General features: G+C 42.9%; 1 protein-coding gene across 3 annotated transcripts in view; it reads right to left on the minus strand.

The window, feature by feature from the left end:
- ESYT3 (extended synaptotagmin 3) overlaps positions 1-15,703 on the minus strand; it is a 31,642-nt gene that overhangs the window by 13,205 nt on the left and 2,734 nt on the right. For 2 of the 3 annotated variants that reach the window (XM_069021159.1, XM_069021158.1), the window contains exons 2-9: positions 12,222-12,263; positions 11,247-11,381; positions 10,726-10,802; positions 5,827-5,893; positions 5,160-5,249; positions 4,053-4,108; positions 1,452-1,572; positions 302-475 (exon numbers count right to left, since the gene is read on the minus strand). In XM_069021159.1, the coding sequence (XP_068877260.1) occupies positions 302-475; positions 1,452-1,572; positions 4,053-4,108; positions 5,160-5,249; positions 5,827-5,893; positions 10,726-10,802; positions 11,247-11,381; positions 12,222-12,263 (762 nt within the window). Of the gene's footprint in view, positions 1-301; positions 476-1,451; positions 1,573-4,052; positions 4,109-5,159; positions 5,250-5,826; positions 5,894-10,725; positions 10,803-11,246; positions 11,382-12,221; positions 12,264-13,699; positions 13,730-15,703 lie in introns of those variants that run through there. The other variant, XM_069021160.1, reaches the window with a different exon arrangement.

The following is a 15,703-nucleotide window of genomic DNA, read 5'->3' on the forward strand; positions in this document are numbered from 1 at the left end:
ATCCCTAATAAGCAGAGAAGACAAGTGCCAGAGCAGCCTACAGCTGCACAGACTGATGCACTGATTGATATTTAAAGCAGTGCTTTGCACCTCCTCCAAAAACCCACACATGTAAATCAGATCAACCTGAATGACATTTCAAGTTTACAATGTAAGTGTGAACTTGGTGAAGGGACAGAAATGCCTCAACCAAGAAACAAATCCACGTGCCCCAGTGCAGTCAGCTAAGAGAAGGTCCTGCAACCACAGGGAGGTAAATGGCTGTGTATCCTACAGATGGAAAGATAAAAAGGTTCAGTACCTCAAATGTCTCATTCCAAATGGGATTAAGATCTCGGGAGACTGTCTTGCTTCGATACTGCACAGTGCCAACGCGGAGGAGAGCGTATGGGTCAGACTTCCCCCTGATGGCACCAAGGAAATTGTCTTTCTGGACAAGGTTTTCAGCTTCTAACAGATGAACCCTTATTACTCCCTGGATAAAATAAGATACAGAATTGGTCATGAAAATGCAGTCTTTGCATAATTATAATATGCTGCCTCCTAAAACTGTTTATTTCAGGCAGCAAGGGTAGTCACCATGACAGTTCTGCAAAGACATGTAGTTTGATGCAGTACGTTTCCAATGACAGCTGTAATAAAACACTTTTTCCACCATTTAGCTAGAGGGGAGAAAAAGCCCCCTTAAACAGATGCACAATTCAATCTAGATAACTGTGCAGGAAATAATATTCAATTTATTTTTAAATCAGAAGCATACATATGCATACAGCATTACAGCCACAGTCAAATCAAGTGTAAAGATCAACTCCCACTGACTGAAGGAGAAACTCATTGGCAGGTTCTTATTTTATTGCACAGGAGCCATTCCACTTCAATTTAGTCATGCAAGTTTGCAACAGGGAGCATGTCGTTGTCACTCATTTATATTTATCCTCATTAGCAAGAGTGTTAGGTATGTGATACATGAAGGAAATTGAAAACCTGGATATGTTGAGTATTTAGGAGATTTGTTTGTTGGGGTTTTTTCCCATTTTTTTTTCTGTAACAAAGAGGTGTCACCCTCCAAGCTCCCTGTTGACACCCCTTCACAGCATTAGTAAAAATATTAAATAGCCTGACACTCATTGCTTATGTATTTATCCTCTCATTTGCATGTACCACAGATCTGCAGTTACAGACTAAAGGTTTAATTGGTAAATGAGCTCAGAGTACAGACTCCTTATACCATGTAGAGAGAGTAGGAATGCCCAGTGTTTGTGTCTCCCCCTCCCAAATTATGAACTACCCAACACTGCTTTTATATTTCTGAAATATTACCTACAGAAAGCCCACAATTCAGGTTGAAAGAGCTGATGCAGCATCCAAAGACACTAAGCTTGGACGCATCCACACGGTGGCAACTGCACACTCAGGTAGATAAACACGATGCCACTGAAAAAACAACTCACCTGGGGGACAGGGAATCTCAAGTGGGCAATGTTCATGTTCTTTTTCAGAGGCACTGTGATCCTGTTCGGTAGAACCAGCCGTGCAGCAATGAAGTCTTGAATTAGTGAGTCTGACATTACACTGCAGGTGGGGGGAAAAGGCAACCTCAATCTCTACAATCAGTCACAACTCAGAATGAGAAAATGAGGGACAAGGAAAGAAATGGGCATTGCAAAGTAAATGATACCGTCTTCCCCCAAAGTATCTTCAAGCATTAGAACGGGCCATCCAGGGAAATGGTTGAGTCACCATCTCTGGAAGTATTTAAAGACCTGTAAAAGCGCTTACGCACATAGTTTAGTGATGGGCTTGGCAGTGTTAGGTTAATGGTTGGACTTGATGATCTATAAAGGTCTTTTCCAAAGTTTATGATTCTATGAAAGAGTTGCAGAGTGGCCATTCAATTTCAATTTTGTGATGCTAATTTGCAATATGGAGCATCCCGGTCTCAGGGTGTGAACTTGGCTCTAGCAGGTTGTAAAGATGAATGGGAGCTTAGGCTGGGTGAAATCTTCATGCACACACCCAAACAGGTCAAACTCATGTGCCTTCTGTCTTTCCTTAGGAATAACACCAGAGATGGACAAGGGGAGAAGGGAATCAGGAAGTTTCAGCATTTCACAGGGGGCTCAAGGCCTGGAGGTAGTTTGTTTTTAGACTTAGAAAAGGCCTCAGCACACACTGCTGCCTACTCTTGGCCACGTGCTGAGACCTTTTCGAAAACTGAGAGAAGCCAGACACATCAAAAAATAAGAAAGCCAAGCTCATTTCTCAGATGAGGTTCTGGATGTTGGCAGAGTTTGCACTAAGAAGGAAAATTTTGTTTGAAGTAACTGGAGATCACACTGGCTGAATTGAGGGCACTATTTTGGAGTTCAGGGAACTTTCCAGCCTAATTACAACTTGCACATTTTTAGCTTTTCAGTTCAAATCTTTTCTTTACAATTGCTCTTTTTGTATGGCAGGTACAAGAAGTACATGACCATCACAGACATCCAGTACTCCCAGGTGATTAATGAGAGGATTTCAACACACACCTGGCATGAGCAAAAGACAATATTAAGAGGAAAACCCAAAAAGTATCTGAAAGACTCATCCTCTTGATAGATATAATGCTTATAAGGGTAAGACTGTGTAACAAAATTGTCCCAATTCACAGAGGCTGGATTAACACATAAAGAACATAAGGAAACTCTCCTACTCCAAATGTTAAACCAGGAACCTTGGGTAGGCTCTTGGCTTTTCCGTAAAAAAAACCCCACAGGAACGTCACAGAATTGTACCCTCTCTCGAGTCTTGGTACACCCAACTAAACACAGCTTGTATGTGAGGACAGATGACTGCATGCAGTTTCTTTGCTATCTTAAGTGAGCCAAATTCATTTGACAGGAAGGGCTCTTGTTCAACCTGTACTTCAGCCCATTCATGGTCAGGCATGTTTTGCTCCCAGCTTTCTGGGAGGAAATAAGCAAAGGTTATGCTGAGGAATAAGCAAAGGTTTCTGTGTGCAAATCTCTGTGGGAGAACCAGGGAGTAAAAGTTTAAGACACCAAATTATATGAGAGGCTGTAGGCTAGGACACCTACATGCCTTCTCCCTGCAAAGGATTAGGGAAACCAAGTCAGAAAAGAACAGATTAATTCCCCTGATAAAAACTGGAGCTCTCAGGCTAAACTTCGGGGCAAAAGGCCACTAAGGCCTCAAATTAAGAGTAAAAGAAAGCTTCCTCTCACTCAACATCAAAAGCCTTCAGAGGATCTTTAATGCATGAACTGGCACCTAAAGTAGCCAGATACTCCTATGAGCCTGCAAACCATGAGCTGCAGGGGAGCAGAGAGGAACAGAAGTGTCTGCACTTGCACTGAAAGGGAGAAAAGCAATGGCTGAGTAACCAATGTATTTTCTGCTTGTGTAACAGAATTTTCTCTTTACACTAAGGAACAAGGACAAAGTGAATCCGCAATCTGATGAAACAGTTTGAAACTTACAGTACTGAAACCCACTAAGATTTTCATCCTTGCTGTGTAAGTTTCATGTATGTAATACTAACCCAAGAGGCACTGCAGAAGAGCTACACCTAAAAGGTGAGCAGATTACATAGAAAGAAAAGAACTTTTCTCCTTATAAATCTGGTGCAGTTCTCTTTATCATGGATTGTATTTGAGTTTGTCAGAGGGACTGCAACTCTGTGACATCTCGCTTTTTTTCACTTTACTGTAAATAAAAATAAGCAGACTGCCAGTCTAAACCTACTTCATCTACCTTTGCAAATAACTGGCACATGGGAAACAGAGAGCTTGCTTTATAGTTTATAAGTCACTGCCGTTTCAGGGATTTACTATTTCCATCCTAAATGCAATGAAGCAATTGAAACAGTTTTGACAGAATGTAGAAAGAACCCTCCTCAGGTTTTGCCACAGCCAGATATGATGGGATGAACATCAACACAACACCTGGCACACAGTGCTCTCAACAACAGCTTTGATGGTTACTGAAGAACCACATCCCAACTTCCAAAGGCTTTTCAAAGGAGCATAAAGTAAAGCAAAGTAGACACTCACTTAATCCCTGGGACATCCAGAAGGTTGCTCATGCCTGCCCAGTTGATTTCCAGATGCTACAACAAGATCAGGGAGAAAATATTATACAGGTCTATTGAAATTTATTTCAAAATAAATGTAGAATTTAAAAGGGAAATGCTTCTAGAACAAAGTCAGCTGTTTAAAGAAAGGAAAACCTGCACCACCAATTGACTGCATCTGTACATTAGAACCAACAGCTGGTATCAATTCCCTTATCTATTTTATCTGTCATCCTGAATTGAGGGCATCACTGGAACTTAACCTGCAAGCAGAAGGAAAGATGGCATTCAGCCCTTAGCAATGGCCAGTGGCAGACACCCTGGGAAAGGTCATGAAGGAAATTCAACAACAGCTAGTGAGACTTCGAAGCTGTGTTCTCATCCTTTCACTTAGGGGTTGGCCTATGCCCTGAGGCAGGGGGATTTACAAATACCACTGATTTCAGGAGTCTGTATTCCTATTCGTACAATAAACAAAAAGCAGTTCAAAAAGAGTTTTTTTTCATGTTGCTACATCTGAACACAAAACCACCTCATTCAAGATCAAAAATGCATGACTTTCATGAACTCAAGCAAAGCATAAACCACAAGCAAAGGTGTGTGCCGTAAGATAACTGGTTCTTATATGACCAGAAGGTTTCTCATATTTTATTAAACCACAATTCAGTATAAGGCACACGACCTTCAACAGGCAAGCTTTCAAAAGGCAACCATGACAGAATGGTCTCCAAGACGACTTCATTTAAAATCTATGACTGGGAAGATCCACCAGCCAGAAACCTTGAAGCAAAGGCCTCAGAAATGGGTCCTGTGCTGCCACCATAATAAAGTCCTCCCATTCGTAGAGTGAAGTGTTTAGGCACTACTGCAAAAGCACAGGGTGAATTAACTCACATCCTCCTGGAGTTCAAGAGGAGCACTGAACAATCAGGACTTCATTATTTAAGAACCTGAACTGTGAGGCATTCACAGTTACGCAGTTTGGGTTACCAGTGATGGGACAGCTCGTGTCACTCACCAAAGACCTGTCCAAGCACTAAGACCAAGAAGCAAGAAGGCTGCAGGGAGCAGCTCACTCCTGACTCACCGGTTTCTGCATAAAAAACAAGGTCACTGCTCCAACAAAAGGTGCATCGGTTAGGAGAGGTTCCAGGATCACTCTCAACGTCCCATACAACTGCAAACAGAACAGGAAAGCTGAGTGTTAAGGTACTCTCATGATGCAGCTTCAAAATTGTCAGCTTTTCAGTGATGGAGATAATTTTAGAAATTGTACTTGAAGTATTTTTATTTAGAATTTAATAACAATAAATGTTTTCCCCCCAAACCATTACTCTTGATATCAGGCAATGCTTTCTATGTTTGTGGAGTCTCTCTGCAATCCTGCCATACAATGGAGCCATAGGTTTCAACATTCTAAGAACAGACTGCTGGTTTATGAACATGCTGGCTCTTCTGAAGTTCTCTACCAACACTTTGAGCTCCCCTGAACTCTGGTGGCAGATGCTGGCCCACACATACTCAATGCTCCAGCTCCAACCCTGTTTAAGAGTCACACTACAAAACTTAAAACTGGTATTTAAGTGCTTTCCATGGAAGGTATCATTTCCCCAGCCAAGAACAAGGAGATAAAACTAATCATTCCAAGCCTGATAGTTGCTGGTTTCCCACTTAAGTGTCACAACCTCCCCACTGGGAGGTGGTACCTCCTGCCCCACACAGCCTTGAACAGACAACATTAGTACTGCACGCACCTGTACACCTTTCACGCCAAGATTAAATTTCGATATGTCCATGTGAATCTCACAGTCCCCTATGTAACTGAAAGAAAATTCTCACATTATTCCACAATTTGCAATAGTCCCCTGAGAAATCTGGGGCTGTACAGAGTATAAATGAAATCAGTTTAAGGGTTGACAACATGATCCCACAGGCAGAGACGGATTTTCAAGTGACTGAACAGAGGAAGTTGAACAAAGGTCAGATCTTTCACAAGGGCAACCTTGCAGACAGCTGGGATATTGATGTACCTGTAAAATGTCAAAACAACATCTGTATTTCCAGGTTAATTTTCCATTCTTAAGACTGGTGGTTGGCTGAAGCAAGCTTGCTCCAAGAAGGGGACCAAGATGCTCATTCAAAATTCAAGGTCAGAGCAATCGCCCTCTTGCTCCCTTCTCTGCCAAAAAGCCTGATCCCACCCCACAACCTGGTTATCCAGCTCCCAAGCTGGTGCAGAGCCATCCTGCCATTACTTATGGGGTTCCCACCTTACCCACACCCAAAGAGCCCATAGATTACTCTCGCCCACAACACAAAAACCCACTTGAAGGACAAATTTATCACTAAAAATAACCTGGTTTCTTTAAGGCTGAATTCAAAGACAACAACTTAGATCAGATTTTGGTCAGTTGCCATGGAGAACATCAGGCTTTAAATAAAGCAAATGCTGAATGTGGTACTTTGGCAACTTGGAAAGCACCTTAGACTTTTATTAAAGTACAAACATCACCTTATGCAAAAACCAATAACCACTCTCCGGGGAGCAGAACCTCGAAGATCTGTTGATGCCTCTGGCAGGAAATAATTGAAGGGAGCTACCAAGTTCCCTTTCAGCCCTCTGAGAAACAGCTCTGGCTGCAGACAACAAACACCCTGCAGGTAAAGCAGGGTGTAGAGATACTGCAGCACAGTGAATGTGCTGTGCTTGCTGCCTGCATGCATAACTTCACTCCATAATCACAGGAAAAGGACAGGAGTTCTGCTCTGACCACATGTGTATGGGCAAATAGTGCTGCAGTTGCCACAAATTCACACTGTAATTTGCACATGGACAGATGCCCTCCCACCCCAAAGAAAGTGCCAAGAATATCCAACCCTGTGAATTTGTCTCCATTTTTGCAAAGTTCTTTGTATATTTGTCTACAGATAGTCACCTAACAGAATTTTAAGTGCTCATAGCACACAGATTAAAGGCTTTAATGTTAGAGCATTCTAATTTCTCATTTCCAACCTCATAAACCATGCCAAAATTAACACAATCTTTCTTAAAAGCTAGTGACATAATTAAACTTATTTTATGTTTGTTAACTTCTACAATTTTGACATTATCTTACAGCTCATTACACTGGGTGCTAATAGAGCATTGTTACAATAAAATTCTAAATGAGAAGCCAAAATGAGTTCCTCAATTTGCAGTAATTAATCCAAGAGGATTTAATTTGGTTTTTGCAAGTGTCTAGAACAACAAGTAAAGAGCTGTGGTGTTTCAATTTACAGCCTTTCTACCTTTCCACGCAGTCAAAAATTTTTCCCATTCAGTCCTAGATGTCTCTTTTTTCCAGCAACACTTCAATACATGCAATCATGTTTTAGAATTTAGATGTCAGAGAAGTCTTATCAGAGCCTGAGCCTTTAATTATCCATAAGTCTGCCTCATACAGGCATCACCCCCCTGCCAGGGTGCTTGGTAGGAAGGGTGCACTCTTTGTTCATTAGTTTTATTCCTCATTTCCAGTCCCAGCTGCTCGTGCTTCCATCTGCTCCTCTGCTCAGCATAACCTTGCTGTGCTCTCTGCTGTCTTGCCCCAGAGCACACCAGAACCAAACTCAAGCCTTGACACTTAAAAACCTGAGGGCTGAGCCCTTCCACCCTACACAGGACTGTGCTTTACCCACCTGTGAAGGGTGGAAGAATCACCCGTTTCTCTCCTACATCACCTGTTGCACAAGGTGATGCAGATATGCCTGTGCTGTGGATGAGAACCTTGTTCAAGTGTAAGTATCTGTATCTCTTCTGTACTTGGGTGGAAAAGCTGGGCCCAGTGTTTATGATACAAAGGCAACCTACTGGCTGAAGGCAGGGATGCTACAAGAGCTGACAGGTTTAACTAACCTGGATGTCTGCACATCCCCTTGGAAAAAGCCTGGGCAATTTCCCCCCTGTAAAGTACCTGCCCATGGGCCCCATCTTCTCATGGCCCCCCATGCTGAAAACCCCCTTTGGTCCAACCTTCTCAAGTGTTTTGTAACACAGACTAGGCTTAGTCTGCCTTCAGACTTGGGAGATGGACACGCAGAATTACACAAAACAGTGCTCTACATAACCATGCCCAACGCTCTGATGCTACAGCCATGTAAGCTGCTGTTAACAGATTTAATTAAAGCAGCTTCTCAAATTCTTTTGGTAACTTCATGCAGTACCAGATCATCTGCATCCCTGACTCTTCTGACAACTACAGCCCATACAAATAAGGGACCTCTAAGTACTACTTTTCCCACTTCCCAAGCAAAGGATGCAATTTTAACACATAGGAAAGGAAGCTCCTCTTCTCATGACACCAAGCTGAACCATAGCATTCAGTGCTACATCGTGTTGGTGAGATCAGGAGCACAGATGAAACAAAGCCCTTGATGGACCACATGTCTATGAGTGGCTAATAAAACCACACAAATGGTTCCATACAGACCACAAAGGAAGGGTAAGAAGAAAAGGTTTTTTTCTATTCCCGCCCTCTTCCTGTATTTTCTCCATGTCAAATCAAAGACTCTGGGCTTCAGGTACTAGTTGCCTCCTTGATAAAACCAAAGGAAAAAATCTGTCCTCCTGTACTATTGTGAGACTGAAAGCAAGAAGCATTTACAGAGCAAGCCAAGATTTCTGGATGGAAGATACTGCTTAACACAACAGGTAACTCAGCACTGGAGTGGGGCAGTGCTGCTGCCAAGGCAGAATTGTAGAACATTGGGATAACAGCACCCTGTGTGAAGTGGCTGCTCAGCCTTCCCGGCTTCAGCTGCCCGGGTCACCAGGTGGTGACCCAGCCAAATGATCACACTCAGGTGGTTCATTGAGGAGGGAACTCCCACAAAATTACAGCTAGCAAGCACCAAGGCAAAGAACTCATGTTTATAACATGCAGACATGTTAATCCTTTCGTGTCCACTGCAACACAGTTCTGCTTCTCTGAAGATCAGTCACTGTGGTGCCAGCACTGCACAGTGCACCCCAGAGGCACCCACAGCACATCACTCTCTTCTCCAGTGCTGTGATGCCAGCACACAGCCCTGTAAACAGATCAGTCATTTAAACCTCATCAGCACAGTGACCAAGAGGTAAAGCAAAGGGCAGCCTCACACTGAGGCAACTCAACTCCATCTCCACTAAGTAGTGGAAAAAACTGTTCTATTGGTAATCTAGAAAAAGGTAAGTAAGTAATACCATTGCTCAGAGATTTGCCTCTCCCTGTTCTGAAAGCAACACACAATCTCCTGCAGACACTGCAGGATGCACAACACAGCTTAGCTGCAGAAACTGATGTTAACATATGAACACAAGTTCATATGTTAAGCTGAGGCCTTAATGCAGCCCTGGAGAAGAGACCTCCACCAGAGAGGTGAGGCAGACTACATCCTCCTGTGTGAATACAGAAACTACTGGGGTTATCAGATTATGTCAGTTCGGGTTAAGTTATCATCAGCATGAGGAACAGAAGTGCTTGGCCAGTTTGGAGATGTTAATGGGTCTGCCAGAGGGACAGGAATGCAGAGGTGGGGGAATTTAGTGAAAATTAGTCTGTGGGAGAAGCAGTTTAGCAGAGAACAGCAGCACCCTTCTACAAGGCTTAAAAGGCATCAGATTTCTCAATCTCAACATGGAAAGCACAAATTATTAGCCAAAGGCCCTAACACTGACCTAGCTATTACAAAGAATACTCCACTGACAGTGCTGAAACACCTGCCTGAAAATCAAGCATGTGAATTTACAGGGAGCAACAGTGCTCTGCCAGGGCTGGGGATGCTGCTATGCCATTGCCACACTAAGCAGCAGACACAGTTCTGAGGAGCTCTGTGCTGTTGCCAAGACAGTCCGTAATTTCCCAGTTTTTTTCCTGGCACTACCATGAAAAGCCATTTAAATTAGGCAGCTCAGTCACCCACTAAACTTCCAGAGCTACAGCAGCATGCAAGTGGTAATTCCCCCAGCAATTTCATTCTCCAGGGCTAAACCAGGAGAGTTTAGCTCTGCAATGACTCTGATGTTAACAAAACATACAAGCTCATTCAAAACAGCCTGGGAGGTATTAAATGTTTTATCTAATTTTGTTGTTGTTGTTAATAGAGCTAGAGGCAGTTTTCTGCTCAGAGAACAGCTGTAATCAAAAAAGCAAATGTATTGGATGGCACATAGAACAAATGGTGACTAAAACAAGAGGATAAATCTAGAGGAAGGAATTAAAAATTAAATAGTGCAAGTAGTTCTGGAAGAACTGGAGAGGTTGAACTAATGAGAAACAATAGTGAGCAAGACAGACTGAGCACCTTCATACCTGTGAGCTCTCCTGAGAACAGGAAACACAGTTCAAAAGCTCGGGTTCTCACTGCCATCAATGGCAAAGCCAAGGGACATTCTTATACCCATGGCAGCCATGATGGGTCAGAGAAGGTAACACCTAGACCTGTGCAGGTTATTTCTGGATTAGAGGCTGATGCACATTTCACTTCTCTAAGTACTGAGGACATCCAGCTGGGAGACAGATTATCTCATATCATTCTAGGCTCATTTTAGAGCCTTGGACCATGTCCAGTCCAGCATGACACATACACAGGGGGTAAATTAAGACCCATCAACATAATCAATGATGCAACATTACCATATCTGTAGGTCTAGGGTAACTTGTCTTCTATCAATTTCTTTGGTGTAGGCTTTTATTCCATTGATTCTAGGGCACTGAAATAGAGACAAACAAGACACAACATAGTCAATATCTATCAGGATAAGCACAAGTGAAGAATCCTACACTTTGATCAATTTGAGTACAGAAGCATTCATTAAATATTTTGCAAAATTACATGTAAAGTAAGAGTATACCATGCTAGTTTTTTTCCTTTAAAGATGGAACAGCTTTGTCAGTCCTTAAACACAGGGCTGGTTGCAAGCAGCCCATCCTACAAGCCTTAGGGCGCACTGAAAACTCCTGTCACGAGGGTGTAACAGAAACAAATGTGGATATGGCCTTTTCTTTTTTAATCTCCAGTCCCAGGATACTGACAGCAAGTGGGAAGACGTATGAAGAGGGAACACAGGTATCAAAAAGCTGAATATCTGACTCCCCTTGCATCTGAACTTTTCAGAAAAGAGTGAACCACAAGTGTTTCAAAAGATTCCCACTACCTTCTCGCCAAAGTGGATCTTGGTAAAGGTGCATGTTTTCAGATGTACACTCTTTGCTCTGATTTTTGGTTCAAGAACTTCTTTAAATGTTTTTTCCATGATTGTTCCAAAGTATGGCCAAGCCTGTACAAGGACCTAAAAAATGGCAAAAGCAGGAATACACTGAAGATTCTTTGAGTAAGATACCTTTTGTGAGAAACAGACACACCCATTACAGAACCCTGGATATTAATATCTGTCCTTTTAAAAACACCAGGTCAATTTTGTGCACTTAAGTCATCCTTATGGAAGGATCCATCTCAGTTCCTCAGAAATAGAATTTGCTTCAGGAACTGAAGGGTGAGTTTCCAGCACCATAGAGTCTATTGACTGCTTCTAACCACAGGAGCCAACAAAGCCCAGGGTTAAATTTCTAAAGAACAATAGTCCCTAATTACTCTAAAGTGTCACAAAGTTCCCTGGAGTTAGGTTTATTTAGAGAGGATTGAGGTAAGCTTTTATATCAAAAAGAAAATCTGCTAAAAAAAATCCCAAAAAAGAGGATAGTCACTGGATGCTGATTTGCAGGTTCAGCTGTTTGGCTTTGAGAAGTTGACCACACCTGCTGATGGGAGCATTTGCCTCAGTGCTCCCTGAGAACCTTTCTGGTGAGAGAAGGTACCACTACGTTTGCTGAAACAATGACATACACACACTATGTGTCCATATATACACAGGAATGCTTGCTTTTTCTTTTTAGTCTCAGAACAAAGTGGTGTTGAATTTATCAAACTTGTATCAATCAGGCTCACACTGGCTCTCAGCCTCAGTGGAACTCCACACTTAAGTGACTCCACACTTCAGTACAGACACAGATACAATTGAGCTACACTGTAGTAATTTGATAACTTTCTCAGACTTGTCCCGCAGAGTTTGGGTGAGAGGGATGCAGCTCAGAGCAGGTGGCCTCACCAGCTGGAGTTCAGAGCTCCTCACCTTGTTCAGCCACTCCACTCGTTCAACATCAGGGAAGTGAACCTGGGTGCAAAGAAAAATAAATTGAGTGCCATGTGCCATCTCTTTGGGCACACTGCAACACATGCAAAAGATAGCACGGACTGTGGAACAAGTGTTAGAGTAAGCTGAGATCCCTCTGCCTTCATACATACATCCTTTATAATTTACTACCTCCTTGAAAAATTCTGAAATGCAAATAAGCCAGTAAAGAATAGTAAAAGACAAAAGAACCCATGTGCACTGACAATCAGTATGCCTCTGGGCACATTTACATGATTAAAGCAAGTGTCACATCCTGTTCATGATGTAAAGCAGCATTAGATTTCTCATCCTTCTCTTTGTCATGCCTTGGGAAGCCAGGAGAACCTACTTCCCTTTAAGATCACGAGCTGTGTAGGACCTGTTTCCTGTACTCGCTCACCTCAACCAGGACACCACACTTTGGAAAACAAGAATCTGCTTGGGAAACTCAATTTATTGGTTGTGGCAGCATTTCTCCACTAATACCAACACGGTGCCAATGGCTTCAGGGAAAAGAAGCCCTGTAAGAGTTCAAGACTATTAGCATACACAGTCCAGTGTTTTCAGCTCTCAGAGATTTTTAAGATGGTAAGGATAAATTAAAATGAAATAGTCACTTATACATCATGTTTTCAAGTTAGACACACCAAATGCCAACACAACGTGTATATGTCCACGATAAAAATCCTTCTGGTTCCCTGAACTGATGACTTGCTTAATCACCATCAGGACAACGGGGTATGAGACCACTCTCAAGTAACTCATCTCTCAGACCCCAGCAAGAAGCTGCTGAGTGAAGAGTTACAATCACCTTACTACAATCACACATTAAAGTCTTATGGATGTGGTATTTGCAGCTGGTGTTACAAGCTGGTAGCAGGTTACTGCGGAACGGAAGGACAGCACAGCAGCTTCTCAGAACAGACATCTGGGCCCTGCTCAGCTCTACAAGAGCACCTGAATACAAAGGGAATCTGACTATCATCTAGCCTGGTAACAGTAATTGGGTAGGACAATACCTCCTGTTACAAGAGCTGTGAATTACACTCTTCAGGCAAAGGTTTGCTGTTCAATTCATCAGCCTTCAGAGAGGTGCTCAGAGATGTTTGGATGGAATGGACAGCAGCCTGTCTTTTAGTACAGCTTCATGGACAATTGAAGAGCTCATTTTCCTTGCTCAAATAATGCTTCAAATGATCTCAATAAAACCCAAAGTAATATTACCATATTCTTTATAAGCAATTTCTTTTGATGCTCTAAAAGGCAATTTTTCTGTTAAATAAAACAATAGAAGTTCACTAAAATGTCAGCCTGCACATGTCTATTTGCACAATAAAGCGAGAACTCAGCACCAGAAGGGACAATCAACACAGATAAACTGCTGCTGACATTTTACAGTGAGATGGATTATGTGAATCAGGGGACTTCTGCTTCACCTGCCAGACTTTCATCTTCCACCTAAAGGTCCTCCACCAAGGCACATAAATCCTGGGTTTCCAGCTCCAATGCAATTGCCAAGCACCATCATCCTGCAGCGTTTGTGCCACAGCTCTGGATCAGCTCTGGATGTAGAAAGGATGGAGCAGGGATCAAAGTAGCATGGTGGGCTTGTTCTTCAAAACACCTTACAGACAGGAGAGGGATGTGACCCAAAAGGAAGGACAGGACAACAGTTAGGCTACCCCTTCCCAATGAGAAAGTCACAGCCCATATGAGCAGGGGAGAAATGTGGGCCATTATAAACCATTAAAGTTGTCTGGGATTATTCATTAGAGTCAAGGCTCCTAGAGACTTGAAGCAGCACAAAGGAGCATCAGGAAAGGGGCAAAAACCACAAGAATGAGGCTGTAGGTAGACCCACCTTAAGAAAAACTGAAATTGAATTTATTATTTGAGCCACAGATACCCGAACCAGATAGCCCGCAGCAAACCCCCAAAGCAACAGCAATGAATCACACTACAGTGTCACACCTCCGATGCTGTGACAGCAGACATTTGTGGTACATTTCCACCCCACCTGACATCCCCTCATTCAGGTGTTTGCAACCCAGCTCCTACCCAGGCACTTGGTGCCTCAGTTTCCTCTGACAGATGGAAGGAAGGGCAGTGCTGGAGCTCAAAGGCTGGGACCAAAGACCACCAGGGACTCCTGGGCTGACACAACTGGGCTTGCAGAGAACACCACTGGCTGACTACATGTCTCTGGTGAAAGCCAGCTTTCTACCCTTTATGACAAGCCACCAAATTTCAGTGCGTTCCCAATACCAAAGTTCAGCTCCACTCAATGGTATGAGCTAAAGGAGCAGTTCTGCAGAGGAAGCAGAGCTTGGTATCCAGGTGTTGCAACTGCATTATCCACTGTGTAGTAAGACATAAGCTCTGAGCAAATCCTCTCCTAGCCACGGGGTATCCCCATAACATACATACTAGCTAGCATGTCACACAGCTAGTTCAGCCCAGTGACACCACCAAGCTCTCTTCTTGACCCAACCATTTATCCCTAGAATTTAACATGTCCTAATATGTTTTGAAAATAAAACCATGTTCAGTTCCACTTTTGAACCATGTGCTCTGGATTTCAGACTCACTTCTGGCCCTTGCTACTGGTGAGAGCCCCACCAGCAAGGTCTTGCCCCGAGTTTGTCATCAGTACAGCATAGGTAGGAGGAGCCCCAAACACTTCCTACTAAGCCCAGAACCAGACACCAAGAGCTGCCAAAGTTAATACTAACACAAAGTAAGATTTAATCCTGTAGCCTTGGGCAAGTCCCACTATCAGAATCAGTTTTACCCATCTACAAAAGCAGGCATACTTCTTGCCAAAGTTTAAGGAATGCAGCAAAAATTACTTAGCATTTGAAAAGAGCTTTGAAGATCAAAAACACTAGGTAAGGGGCAATTACTAGTAAGTAAAGAAAATGTGTAAATTCTGCATGACTCCACCTTGCCCTGAAGCAAGCCACACCAAGGTTCACAGCAATAACAAACCCCATGTCTGACACAACAGCACCATTCTGTTCAAATACAACACAGCAATCTATCCACCAGGGTTTGTGTTTGTTTGGTTGCTTGTTTTAGGTTTTGTTGGGGATTTTGGTGTTTTGTTTGGTTTTTTTTAAGGGACAGGATTTTTAGCTATTCATACAGGAGGAAAAAAGAAAGTGTAAACAAGGCTTTTGCGTGAACAAGGACTTAAAAGGCACCATTTTAAAAGGACAGTTCTGCACCCAGTAGTATTTCTCCTGGTAAAAGGAGTTTAACATCAGGAAGAAACAGAGCACATTTGGATTTTTTTGTCACGTGCAGCCAGCTAACAAGTGGCGAAACCAACATGGAACAGTCACCACAGCCCCAAGAGCTGCAATGAAGGTGGAAGCCTGGCTACCTCTGCTCTGAGCACTGCCTGCTTGTACAGAAGTTATGCTACAGGCTGCACAGGC

This window comes from Aphelocoma coerulescens, chromosome 7 (assembly GCF_041296385.1).
Source record: "Aphelocoma coerulescens isolate FSJ_1873_10779 chromosome 7, UR_Acoe_1.0, whole genome shotgun sequence".
NCBI classification, from domain to species: Eukaryota; Metazoa; Chordata; class Aves; order Passeriformes; family Corvidae; genus Aphelocoma; species Aphelocoma coerulescens.